This window comes from Camelus ferus, chromosome 5 (assembly GCF_009834535.1).
Source record: "Camelus ferus isolate YT-003-E chromosome 5, BCGSAC_Cfer_1.0, whole genome shotgun sequence".
In the NCBI taxonomy this organism is placed as follows: domain Eukaryota; kingdom Metazoa; phylum Chordata; class Mammalia; order Artiodactyla; family Camelidae; genus Camelus; species Camelus ferus.
The window spans coordinates 8,027,486-8,040,602 of NC_045700.1; the positions used below are offsets into that span (position 1 = coordinate 8,027,486).

General features: G+C 42.0%; 1 protein-coding gene across 1 annotated transcript; it reads left to right on the forward strand.

Moving 5' to 3' along the window:
- Positions 1 to 4,420: 4,420 nt before the first annotated feature.
- LOC116663850 (serine/arginine repetitive matrix protein 3-like) lies at positions 4,421 to 11,242 on the forward strand. Its single transcript, XM_032480812.1, has 4 exons — positions 4,421 to 4,484; positions 5,904 to 6,347; positions 7,276 to 7,365; positions 11,043 to 11,242. Exons 1-4 carry the CDS (start codon positions 4,421 to 4,423, stop codon positions 11,177 to 11,179), a joined length of 735 nt encoding a protein of 244 aa, XP_032336703.1. The 3' UTR covers positions 11,180 to 11,242.
- The last annotated feature ends 1,875 nt before the right edge of the window (positions 11,243 to 13,117 follow it).

The following is a 13,117-nucleotide window of genomic DNA, read 5'->3' on the forward strand; positions in this document are numbered from 1 at the left end:
TACTCTCGTGTCTTGCCAGGGCCACCACACCTGTGTATTAGCCTCTGCAACTAGCCTGCCCTCACTAGCTAACCTTTCACATCAACATTTCAACATCAGTTCAGACAAAGAGATGCTGGCTTACCCAGTCTCTTGAGTTTTAATAGCACTACTTGAAAGAACAGAAACAAGTCCTTGCTTTATTTTTCCTACTTTTTAATTAAAAATCTAAAAGAAATTACACAGTTAATATAAGTACAAGGTTAAAAAAATCAAATAATAAAGGGATGTAAGAGTAAAAAGCAAAAGTTCTCTGCCTTTCTCTAATAGTCTAACCTAATCAAAATCATCCTTAAGAATTTGGTGATTATTCTCTTCAAAATGGTTTTCTTTGCCTAAATAAACCTATACATGCATTTATAGAGAATCTGTAAAAATAACACATACATACATATATCCATATATTTTAAAAGTTCAAATATGCCGTGAACATCTCTCTAGATCATATGTATCTCACTGAGGGTACTCTATTGTATATGAATGGACTCAAAGTGCTGTTGATCTATTAGCAGGCAGGTGGTTTCTAGATTTTTGCTAGCAGCAAAGACATTGTGGATCAAGAAGTGGCTTCTCTCAGTAAAGAAGATGCATGTTTTTCAGTTTTTGATGAAATTATTAAATTACCAGAAAATTTGCACAAGTTACACTTCCACAATAATAGATAAGACATGAATTATCCTGGCTTTGCTTTATTTATTTTTCCAAAATTAAAATGGCTGTGATTTTTATTTAGATGTTAATTAAAAATCAAATAATACAGAAAAAGGGGGATGAACATATGATTTTTTTTCCAAAAAGTAGAAAATTTATTATAATTGATACCTAGGTAACCAGTGTTAAAATTTTAGTAAATATCTTTATAGATATTCTGTCTCTCCACATCCTCATTTTAATTAAATGGGAACATACTGAATTTGCAGTATTATAAAATGCCTTGTTCAATTTCTTCCTTCTACTTGTTGGTAGAACTGATTTAAGAGTAAAGAATGACTTCTCAATAACTAATACAATGTTGACTGTTTTACTTAAAATTAGTGCTTTTATAACAACTTTATATGGTTATGGAAGCAATTATTAGTATAACTGCTCCTTAAGAACTCTTAGATTAGTTGCAACTATCAGAATACCTGACAAAAGAGGTTTAAACCATTTGGATCCATTATCTTACATTTTAAGAATTCTGAAGGTAATGTTCCCTGGGCTGGTTAATCTATAAGCTTCTGGTTTGGCTTCTTTGAAAAACCCCTTGGCTTGACCCCATGATCCTAAAGGTAGCTGCTCTGCCTCCAACATACTTCCTAAAGGGACTAGTACTTGAAAGAAAGATGGCAGGAGTTTTCTCCTACACATTGCTCTTTTTCAATCAAGGTAGACTTCCTTTCTTATAAACCAGAGGGAGAGTGATCACTCCTGAGATCAGGGCCTGTGCTCCAGCTGCAAGAGGCTGGTAAGTGAATGGCCAGGGCTCTCAGTTTCTGCCATGGGAAAGGGCTCTTTTGGCAAGAGAGAAAGAAAAAGAGTGGGTGATGGTGATCAACAGTGTCTACATGGCCCAGAAGCCTTCAGTAACTATAACGTGTGGCTGGAACCACAGTATAGCTCTACTTCTCCTTACTGTACACCACTTTACTGATTGGAATTTTTATCTTGATTTTCAATTCCTCGACACAACCTGCATCAGCATGAGTGTGTCCTTAATTCTCATTTAAGCTAGTCCAGGTAATTCTCAACATAGATACAGTTGTAATTACTATTCAATGTTCGTTTGTCTCAGTGATTTCAAACAAAAAGGGAAAGCATAATATATGATAATAAACTTGAATTTATTATCAAGATAGCAAGTGCACTCTTCTTCTAAAATCAACCAGTGATTTATTATTTCAACATGAAAGGGAATGTCAAGTTGGGAACTTGCATTTATAGAGACATAATCTGAAAAGTCTGCAATGCCTTCTGTTTTGAGAATGCCTGTTTTTATATGTTAATGTGATTTTCATCTGTAGTTTTCACCATACAAATTACACTGATATGTGATATTGGACCCTGCATTTTATGTGCACTTTTTAGTTGTTTCTTGAACATATATCCAGCTTCCTGGAGTGGAACACAGTAATGACCCATTGAATAACAGAGCAATTGTGACTTGTATTTATTGTATCGTTAGTCTGCACTTGGCACTCCGAGAGCTGTGTGTGTTCCACTTCGTCAGAGCCTCACAGCCACAACCTTACACACTAGGAGCCATTATTATCTCCATTTGACTGATGAGGAAACAGAGTCTATGCGATTGAGTCATCTGATGAGGCTCACAAAGCCTCAGGTGATGGAGCCAGGCTGTTCTAAACTGAACTCAGGTGATTCATTTTGAGACTCTGGGGTCCCAGCTACTGCCTCATGCCCCTCAGGGTTTTAGTGCAGGACCAGCTGACTGGGCACAACTTACAAATGAAAGTCTATGAATCATCTCATTAAATCACAGCTTGTGGACAAAGTTATAAATTTTCAAAATTTCACTTTGGACGTGTTTCAAGGGAAATTTACATAATATAGGTCATAGTTAATGTGTAAATTATAATGATGGTATGGAATTGCAAATATAATTACTCATTAGGAACCTCACCTGTCAGAATTAAGAGAATTCCCAGAGAGAATTCTAAGGTAACTTCTGCACCTGCAGCCAGCGGGCGGCGCAGCTGGGGCTGACTCACGTGTCTGTTGCTTGGCGCTGGCTCTAGGTGCATCCCCATCTCTTCAGCAAGCGAGCCCAGCCTTCTTCATAGGGTGGAGGAAGACTTCCCAACAGCAAGACGCTTTACATGAGTCCATGTCGGGGAGGGCTGCACGAAGGACCACAAAGACAATGAGTTACTCATCACTTACTGAGGGCTATGACTGTCATCAACCACACATGATACTCAAAACTTGAGACAGCATTCCTATCACACACCTACTCATCTTCATGAGTTGTTAACCCTCTGTTCTTTAGATCAGCATTTTCCATAGGATATTAAGAAGTTTGGTAGGGAGTATCTTTGAAATAATCGTTGATATTTTACCCCCACATATTTCTTGCCTCTATCTTTCTCCGTCTTAAGCTGTCTTAAGAGACACATCATTTCCTCAGAGAACAGAAGTTACAGAAGCATATGAGGAATAACAGAGCTGTTTGTTGCCTATGAGTTTTAAACATTCAGTTTTGTAGGAAACAAAAACAATCCATGGCATAAAGATTTAGGTGGAAATCTCATGGGGAAAGCCCAAAACAACGAGATGTATAGGACGTGTGCACCATTTCCTGCATAGAAAACAAGAGGAATCAGGAAGCCCTCACAGAACTGCTAAATCGCATCTCTAAGACCGAGCCTGGTAGAGTCACACAGAACTTCTTGCACCTCAGCAGGGAACAGATCAGTGAAATGATTCCATCACTCTGAGTATAGTAGGGAAGGAATAAAGTCACTGGATTTGATGAGCCAGGTCTCAGCAACAGCTGTGCAGGCCGGCTCCCCAGGACCAGACAGCAACTAGGACAGCTCAGCAGGTGCCCAGTGTACGCAGATGACACAGAGGGCCAGTGAAGTGTCATTCCACTTTCCACCACCATCTCACTCCTTGGCAGTAGAAGACTGCAAAACACAGACACACTCTTGGGGAAAATGGAGAGACCTTGCATTGCTACCAATTTGGGAACAAAGAATTAAGCTGTAAATCATGTAAGTTATTTAAAATTATAGACCAGTACCCATCTTACATATATCAGTTTGTAGACAGACTGGCCCAAGTATATGGAATTCGTGATCCATGCCTTATTTTCCTAGAAAGGGTTCCATGCTCAAATAGGTTTGAGAAATGCTATTTTCCTTTTGGACATCAAAATGCCCATTAATATACTAATGTCTTAAAGAACCACAGTAAAGAAACCCAGTACTTTCCCCGTTGATTTGACCTGGGAGATTCTTTTGAAGAAATTCTGTTGATGAATGGTCCTGGGAACACATAGTAGTAAACACTGCTCTCAATTTATCTTAAGTCATAGATTTTACTCTTTCACTCACCTGCTCAAAAACCTTCAGTGAGTTTCCATGGATCTTTAGGTTTGGTTTTTTTTTTTTTTTTTTTTCAGGAAAATTTCTTTTTTAAGAGCCTCCACAATGAAACCTGCCCTAGTCATCAGTTTTCACTATTTCCCTGTGTAGCTCCTTTCCTTGAGCTAGGTCAAATGCTTCACTTTCCTGAACAAGACACACTCATGTTTCTAAGTACAATTCTCCCCGTGGTCTCTACAGACCCACAAACTAGGTGGCCATTTGGGTTCTACTCTCCCAGAAATGTCACAAAGCTGCCCCTGACCGTTCCAGCTCAAATTAGCTGTTCTTTGATAATGCACGAGCAGTTCGCCCTGTTAGAAGCTGGTTCCTATGGTGCTTTGCACCATCAGGAGTTACGCTAGTATGCTCATACACCATTCAACAAATCCAAATTCCTGTGGTAAATGATTGTATTTGTTAGTTTTACATTACTTTCAGAGGCTGGCTAAATGTCTACCCCTAAAAATGGATGAATATGTGCACTTTTCTGAGTGTAGGAACTTTACATACATCGATAACGACTGCAAAGTTCAAAGCTAAAGAGGTAGAACACAGCACAGATGGAATTTCACTGGGGGGGTGCAGTAAGACATCAGTTTCACTAAATAAGTTTGTTAGAGAGCACATCACAGTATTTACTATTCACAAGTCCTGGAATACACTATTTTTATTCATCATAGAAAAAATGAGGTATTGGTGTGATATATTTGGGAAGAACTGCATGCGTGTGTGAAATTTCTTTTAAATAGCAACAATTCCATAATTAAAGGGACAAAAAACATGGCTGGACAAAGCACCTGTCACTTGTTGAGCCAAGACATGCAAAAGTCCCTCAAATTTGAGAAGGAGATAGAACAGTAGATAAAGAAAAGCTGAAATTCCCCTAATTTGTCCTATGCAATGCCTACAGGACATTCTTGCCATGGGAAAATGGTTAAGAAATGTTCGTTTCACCCTCAGGATACTCAAGCACATCACTGAGAAAGTCAATTTACTACTTTTTAGAAAAGGCGGTTGGAACTGATAAACTGCAAAAGGACCAAATTGTCTAACCTAGAATGAAGACAAGGCAGTGAAGACTTTCTGATACCCGTCTTTATCACTGCTGGTAACATCTGTGTAATCTTCAATCAACCTGCACTTAGTGGCGTAAATAAGGTGAAGTATTTTCAAAGGTAAAGCAAAGATACTGAGGATGAAAAGCTTATTTTATTTATTCCAGAAAGAAAGCTACTCACAGGCTATCTTTATTTGAGAAAACTAATTCTCTCCACGGTCATTAGTTACTATGATATATTGAATGGAATATATTCCATTCAACATACACATATTTCTATGCTACAAAATATACATTATACATAAATACATATATTTACACAATTTTATATTCCATAAAAGCAACCTCAAAGAATTTGAAGGACAGAGTATACAGTTGTACAAAAAGCCACCTTTCAGAACACATTAGGTGATGTCTGTCTTATTTCTCTGTAACTCCTATGCTAGCCAAACGAGCCACTAAGCACCCTAAAGATCTGGAATAAAGGGTGCCTCTCTTTGCTACTTTTATGCTTTTCATGTCCACAGCGTAATCGGTGCTAGGAAGAAACTGATTTTTTTGGCCTTGGACCTAAATGTCACTATGCATTTGGTTGCCTTAGCCTTTCCAAGGAATAAAATCATCCCTTTGTCACGTCAAAGAAACTACTAGGAAACAAAATTGTCAAAGGAGAGTTATAATTTCCTATAATAGAAAAAAAAAAAAAACTACCTTGTAAGCATGGGAGGTTTTCCAAATTATAAAGGAGTCAGATCAGTCGGGGGGCGGCGGGAGGCACGGGCACCAGCCCGCTCCGGCCCCGCAGGGCGCGGGCGACTCCGAGAGTCCGGGCGCGGGGCGGGCTCGGCGGCGGCCCGAGCGCCACGGAGGCTTCCGCGCCCGTCGCCGGAGCGCCCAAGCGGCGGGGGCACAGCTTTGGGGCTGTGGGAGGGGTGGGGAGAGACAAGGGCTCCGGGGTGCTCACCGCGCCCACCGCCGTGGCCCCCGGGGCCGGCCCTCCTCGCTGCGCAGAGGACCGCGCGGCCTCCCTCCCCCGCGGGGACCAGGGGTGGCAGCCGCCGCAAACCCCGTCCTTCCCACGCCCCGCTGCCGCGGCCCGCACTCACCTCAGGGGCACAACCGGCACAGCCGGCCGTCGGCCTCGTTCCCGCCGAAGCGTCTCGGTGCGGTACTCCCTGCGTGGGCGGGTTCTTCCCCGGCGGTCGCAGGGGGTTCAGGGGTGGGGGGTGGGGAACGGCCGTCACTTGAGCAACGAACCGAAGCGCCGCCTGGTGGCATTTTCCACAGGCCGGCGCCACCGCAGCCGCCTTGGGTCCGCACAGCCCCCTGCCGGCCGCAGCTCTTGCTTTCTCGCCGAGCAGACAAGCCTCCGCGGACAGGGGAGGGAGCCGCGGCGCGAGTCGGAGGCCGGGCGGGGGTGTGCGCAGACTCTTTCCTGTGGGGACTGCGCGCATGCGCACCAGCGGGGCGGGAACCGCGGCCGCTGCGTGGAGGCGGGACCCGCGGCCGCTGCGGGGGCCGGCCCGCCAGGGGCGCTGGTCCGGCTCAGCCAATCGCGAGCGCCGGGTACCTCTTGGCGCGGGCGATTTGAATGGTTCGCGGCCGCCTGAGGTGGCGGCAGGTGGGCACGCCGCTGCCCTTTTGGGAGCTTCTCTGAGATCGGGAGGGGAACCCGCCCCTCATCCTTTCACCAGAGCCCCACCCTCTCCAGGCCGCGGGACTGGCGAAAAAAAAAACACCTGAGAAAGTAAAACAACACTGACTTCAGGATAACGGTTACGTCTTTGGATGGAAGGAAGGGAATGGGATAAAAGGAAGGTGAAAAAGAAACTTCAAGCATTTGTATATTATTTGATTTCTTAAAAGAAGGATTTTTAATGCTAACATTTTGCCACAATGCTTCAACTTTTTAAAGAAATAAAAGGTTAATATCTAATTTTATTACATAAAAACCCAAAATATAGTCATGCATATGCACACACATACGCATATTTTGTATCTAAACATAAAAAACATTATTCAATGAATAAAATGATAGAAGTTTTCTTTATCATTGAGCTTATTCTTTTCCTTAACTTACGGTTATTTCAGGTACTTCAGGGCTCCAGAGCTTGCCGGGAGACACACATGTCCAAGAAGGCCAGTCCCCAGCAAGGAAGCAGGATGGAGCCCCAAGTGCAGGTAGGTCACGGCAGGATGGGGGTACTGGGGATGGTTGAAGGCAGGCAGGGAGGCTCGAGGTCAGGCAATGGGGAGGGAAGCATCGGGGTGTATGTGGGGCACAGGTAGGCCAAGGCAGGATGGAGTGAGGGGCGCTGTGTGGGACCCAAGTAGGAAGGGAGGGGAGGGGTGCTTCAGGAGCCAGGGTCAGGGTATCCCCTCCCCCCACCTCCTGCCACCTCCCAAAGCAGCAGCTGAGTCCCTCCTGAGCTCCCTGTCGGACAGGCCCAGCTTTGGCATCTGCGTCCTTGCCCCAAGTTGCTATACGGTTCCCCTCATCTGGAGCCCCCTGCCCACTTTTCTTTCCCAACAGCGACCTGTGCTCAAAGGCCCCGCTGGCCGGGACACCAGACCCAATGCACCGTCCCCGGGACACCAGGGGGATTCCCTTGTTCTGCTGCCCGGACACCTGACCCTCCCTTTTCTGGTCCCTTCCACACCCACTTGTCAGCTGAGGCCTCTGTCCTGGGTCTCAGCCCTTCTGGGGAAAGCCAGGAGGCCAAGGGAACCAGTGGCCCAGAGCCAGCAGCAGGGGGAACCCATCTGACTCCCTGCTCCAGATGCCAAATGAAAAGCCGTGCTATAGAGGGACAAAAACAGGCCCCAGGTGAAGTTCAAAACCTGATCTTCATAGCCCTGTGCTTTGGCTCCAGTGGCACCAGCTGGCTCAGGACTCCTCACCACTTCCCCCAACCAGAGGGTCCCGGGTGATTTCTAAGTCTCCGTGAGCCTGGGTCTCTTAACCAGACAAGCAGAGGTTCCTTTTTCCCTTTACATATGTAGACACGTAATACATTCCCGTGGTTTCAAAATAAAAAAGCACGAGCAGGTACGCAGGGCGCCCCGCCACCCTCTGTCCAGCCCCCACCACGAGTAAACATGTTTAGTCACTTCTAGAATTTATTTAGATTCTTTTTCTCAGTTTGCACAAAAAGACACTGGCCTAAACTACAGAGATACTTCCTCATCGATACAGAAAACAAACACTGTTAGGGGTCTGTGCACTGTTGATCTATTAGGTAGTCGGATTCTTCCTGGGTGTTAGGAACACTTAGCCCCTTATTGATCTTTCCTGGAACTTGTGGTTTGTCCTTTTTCACTTAGTATATCATGCTTTTTTAGAAAAAAAATTGTATTTAACCTATTTTTTCTTTATGGCTTCTGTGTTGTGAGTTAGCGTTAGAAAGCCTTCCTTCTGACAGGTTTACCGGGGAATTCATCACTGTTTCCTCCCAACATTCTATATCTTTGTTTTTCTACATTTAAATCTTATATCCATTCAAAATATATCATGGTGAATGGTGTGAATAAGAATACAACGTTTTTTAGATTTTTAAAAATTATTGTTTCGTCCTAGTAATCCATGAATTTTTAAAGAATATAAAATTCAATCCCCTGTAATTTATTTTACGTACAGCATGAAGTAGGGAGATGGTTTTATTATTGTTTGTTTTTGTCTTTTTCTAAGTGACCAACCACTCAAAACAACATGTAATGAGAAAAAAAAAAAAAAAAAAAAAAAACCTCTTTTCCTTCCCATTTGAAACCCTCTCTTTTCCCATAGGATGCTCCCATGTGTATGTCTGGTAGAGAATCTTCTTTAAAACAGGACTGCATTTTTTACCTGTAAGCCTTGTCTATATATTTGTAAAACAATAGTAAGTAGTTTTATCTGTAAGCTTTCAATATGCTACAGTGTCATTTTATTTAAAGACATATCAAGTTTCCAACATTGAATTAATGGTTCTTACTTCACTTTCATAAACAGATATTTTAAAATAGCTCGGTTCATAAGAAAATATATTTACCTTGAAGTTTCATTTTTGTCAAAGTCCAGTCTTTCCCCTCACCCACTTCTTTATTCTGAGATCTTGGTCCCTATTTGAAGTAGAACAACTTAGACTCCTTTAACAAGTGCTGATTGTCTCCCATGGGATTTGGATCACTTATTTTTCTCCTTGATCTATTAGGGGATTTTTTTGTAAGTAAATTATCCTCACTAGCGTATTTCTGTTTCTTCTTATTTCTCCTTGGATTTTGCTCTATGAATGCTGATGTTATGCTATTTGGTGCAAAGATAATTATAACAGAAAAGCATTTTGGCTTTTTTTTTATCACACTAAAGTTTTCTTTTTTGGTCTTAATGTATTTTGCCATGAATTCAGCTTTTCCCCATATAAATAGTAAAGTCCCTACGTTTTATCACTTGTAACTCCCTCATTGTCTTTGCCATCGTCTACATTGAAACCTTCTGAGCTCTTAGTCTTCAGTGTATCCTACTGTATACAGTGTGGAGTTGGATTTCTTTCTAATCCACCCTGGAGAGTCTTTTAATAGGTGTGTTTATTCTGTTTATCTTTGACATGGCAACTGTTTGACCTTTACTTCACCAGACAGGATATATAAATGGTAAATAGATGAGACACAGGGAAAAAAGCCAGTATCATTAGTCATTACAGAAATTCAAATTAAAACCACTATGCAAAGAAGATAGCACTACTCTCCTATTGGAAAACTACAATTTTTAAAATTCAAAGCTGACAATATCAAATGCTGGTGAGAATGCGGAGGAACTGGAACTCTCCTACACTGCTGGTGGGATGGAGGAATGGCTACAGCCGCTTTGGAAAATGGTTTTGGCGGTTTCTGATACCAACTCATTCTCTGAAGGAAATCCTATCTTCTGGTTATTTAGAGTCATATTAAACCATTTCTAAGGGTCTTACTAAAGGAAATAATGTTTAGAAAGGACCCCAATTGCTACACAGTAAACGCTGTATGAACGGTCACAATCAGCTCATCCTCCAAGGCGGAGGGGACACTTCCTCCTTGCTTTCTGACTGAGCACGAGACACCTTGATGTGTGAAGCCAGACCTGCACAGACATCAGCTCCACCTGCTCAGGTGTATAGCTTCTCCCTGCTCCTTACCTGCTTCCTGTCACTCACCCTGCCTGGGCTTCAACGTCCCCTCAGATCACTGATGACAATCACACTCACCTCATAAGAATGCTGTGAGAAATCAAGGTGAGCAGATCTTGGATGCCCCAGCACGTTCCATGGGATAATTGTTTCCATGGGGAACCCTCCCTAGACTGTATTTTTAGCACCTCTTGATTGTTTAATCACGTATTTCTTTTGGAAGAAAAGAAAATTTTGGCCATGATGGAATTGCTCCCATCTGTCATCAGGTTTGGGATTGGGACACTATCAAGCTTTTCAAAAACATCACAGCCCACCCCACCCTCAGCATCCCCACCTGTGTAATACAGTTTCATCATGGTTTTGCTATTTCATGTTGAGTTCCAATGGTAAGATCATCTCATTAACACTTAACATTTTTTCCCTTAAAAAATGTTACCTGGAAGTCAATCCTATCCTTAAAAAACATCTTTTGGATTGACGTCCAAAAGTGAAACATTTGACCTAAGAACGACAAAACTAGCATGAGTGTGGTCTTGTTCCGTGCTGGGTCTCATCTTGGTGTGGCAGGCTCCCCTCGAGGGGGCAGAACTGGAGGGTCTGCCTCACAGTCATTGTACCTCAAGGACAATGTGCCCAGTTGGGCTTGGTGCCCGTCTTGAGGCTCAGCTCACTGTGACCCTCTAGGACACCAACCTCTGTGCTTTGTTTTGACAGGTCCCTGCATTGAGCTCCCTGAGGATATGAGCCTTTCTTCAGTGACCAGTCGTCCATCCTTGAGAACTGTCCCAAAGCACAGCCACCCTCAGCTGGCGCACGGAGCTACGGGGAGATGTCCACTCTTCTCTCTTTAATCCTCTATTTTTCTCTATGTTCCAGGAAAATTATATTAAACTGTTCTACTTATTCTAAACTGTTCTAATTATTTTGAATATTAATCAGCTGACACTAATGACAATGTCCATGTACCACAGTGTCAGCCAGGACACTGAACACAGGGAAAGTTACCCAAGATAACGTTACAGATTTGTTCCTTCACTTTGAGGGACCTGCACTATATGCTTCTCAGCATCGAAGATTTTGCACTCCAAATGGACATGCTTGTTTCCCAGGCTGCATGTAGTTTGAACAACTTAATTACATTCCCATTGGATCGTCTTCCCCCAGAAGTCACACACAATCCCTGAGGACCCTCAGATCAGGCCTAGTTCCTTATTTATCTCTCTGTGACACTGAGATTATTAGACAAACTAAGCACACCAAACACAGCGAGCAAGAGTCAATCAGCTTGGTCAAGGGTTTAGTCCAACACATACAATCATTCACTTTTGAACTTTCTCCCTCCTGAGATATAAAATGAAATGTGAAAGTTTCAGGAAAAAAATAAACTTTAGTTTAGATACAATAGATTATTTTTGAAGTGCCTAATATAATTCCAACCTAATGACAGGAAGTAGAAAATAAAATTCCAACACTGGTAGCAAGAAGGAAAGTACAAAGCATAACAGAGCATCCATAATGAGATGAATTAAAGCAGGTGGCAGTTGGACTATACATCTAGTGACGGCGGAATTCTAAAAGAAGTGGAGTGTACATAGCATTGGATCATTATGTATCTCAGGGTGTAATATCTCGAATGCAAATTTTAAATAACTCGAATATGTGGCCAAAACTGAAATAAGCATTTTTCTCTTTTGAAAGGCACAGCTGTGGTATTTAAAGATGAGTTATAGAACTTGTGTTCCAAAGTATAGGACAATCACAGCCAACACAGCTTCAAAACATAAACCGGATATAAATGAAATGAAGGAATCAAGCATGTATCCTGCTTTTTCTATATGAGCTATAGAATTGAGTAACCAAAAAGCAGATGAAGAAAACTGCCTCTTCATAAGAGTATTTCAACAAACACATGAAGAAGGAATGATAGAATCACAATCTCAACATTTCATGAATTCTAAGGAATTAAAAGGATCCAGGGATTGGGTATTAAGAGCTTCTAATTTTGTCAAAAGAGATAATTGTTCATTAAATACCTCCTGTGGTCCCTCATGAGCAATGCAACACTGGCTATAAAGCAGCTAAAAAAAAAAAAAAAAACACTAGTCTTAGTTTGATTAAGCCTCTAGATTCAGCAACAAATATGGAGGAAAAGCAGAGGAAAGGTTAAACTAAACACTGGAACGGAATCAGCAAGGCACAGACCATGAAAACCCAGGCTCTCCAAACAATAAGAGTTCAGGAGAGAAGGGATAGTGGAAGACGCTATAGATTAAAACAAAACATTGTTAAAAATAACAGGTAAAACTAAACCTCAGTGTCTATGGCAGTACAATTGAATGATAAAGTAAGGAGGTAGCTACCATGAAAGTAAGGAGAAATAATTCTTAGTGGAGAGAAAGGGCTATACTGGGGGTCACACAGGGAATTTCTGGGGTGGCTAGTGAGGTTTATTTCTTGATATCAGTATTATTTACTGGAATGTTCACTTTTTGGTAATTTATTAAACTACACATTTGTTTTATGAGATTTTCTTACATTTCTTATTTAAGAAAAAGTTTAAAAAAAAAGATATGTGAGCCAGAGTTAGACCAAGAAAATAAATTCCTTTAACATACTCTGGTATTTGGGATCAAATAAAAGAGTGAGTTAATCTCTTTAATTGGCAAAATATTCAGTAAAATATCCCAAATATCTATTTTGTTTTGAGTCAGTGTTTAGAAAATGTGGCATAATTTATACTAATGTCCAATTACTTTGTGCTTTCTATTTACTTTGTTTCTTTAATGAAA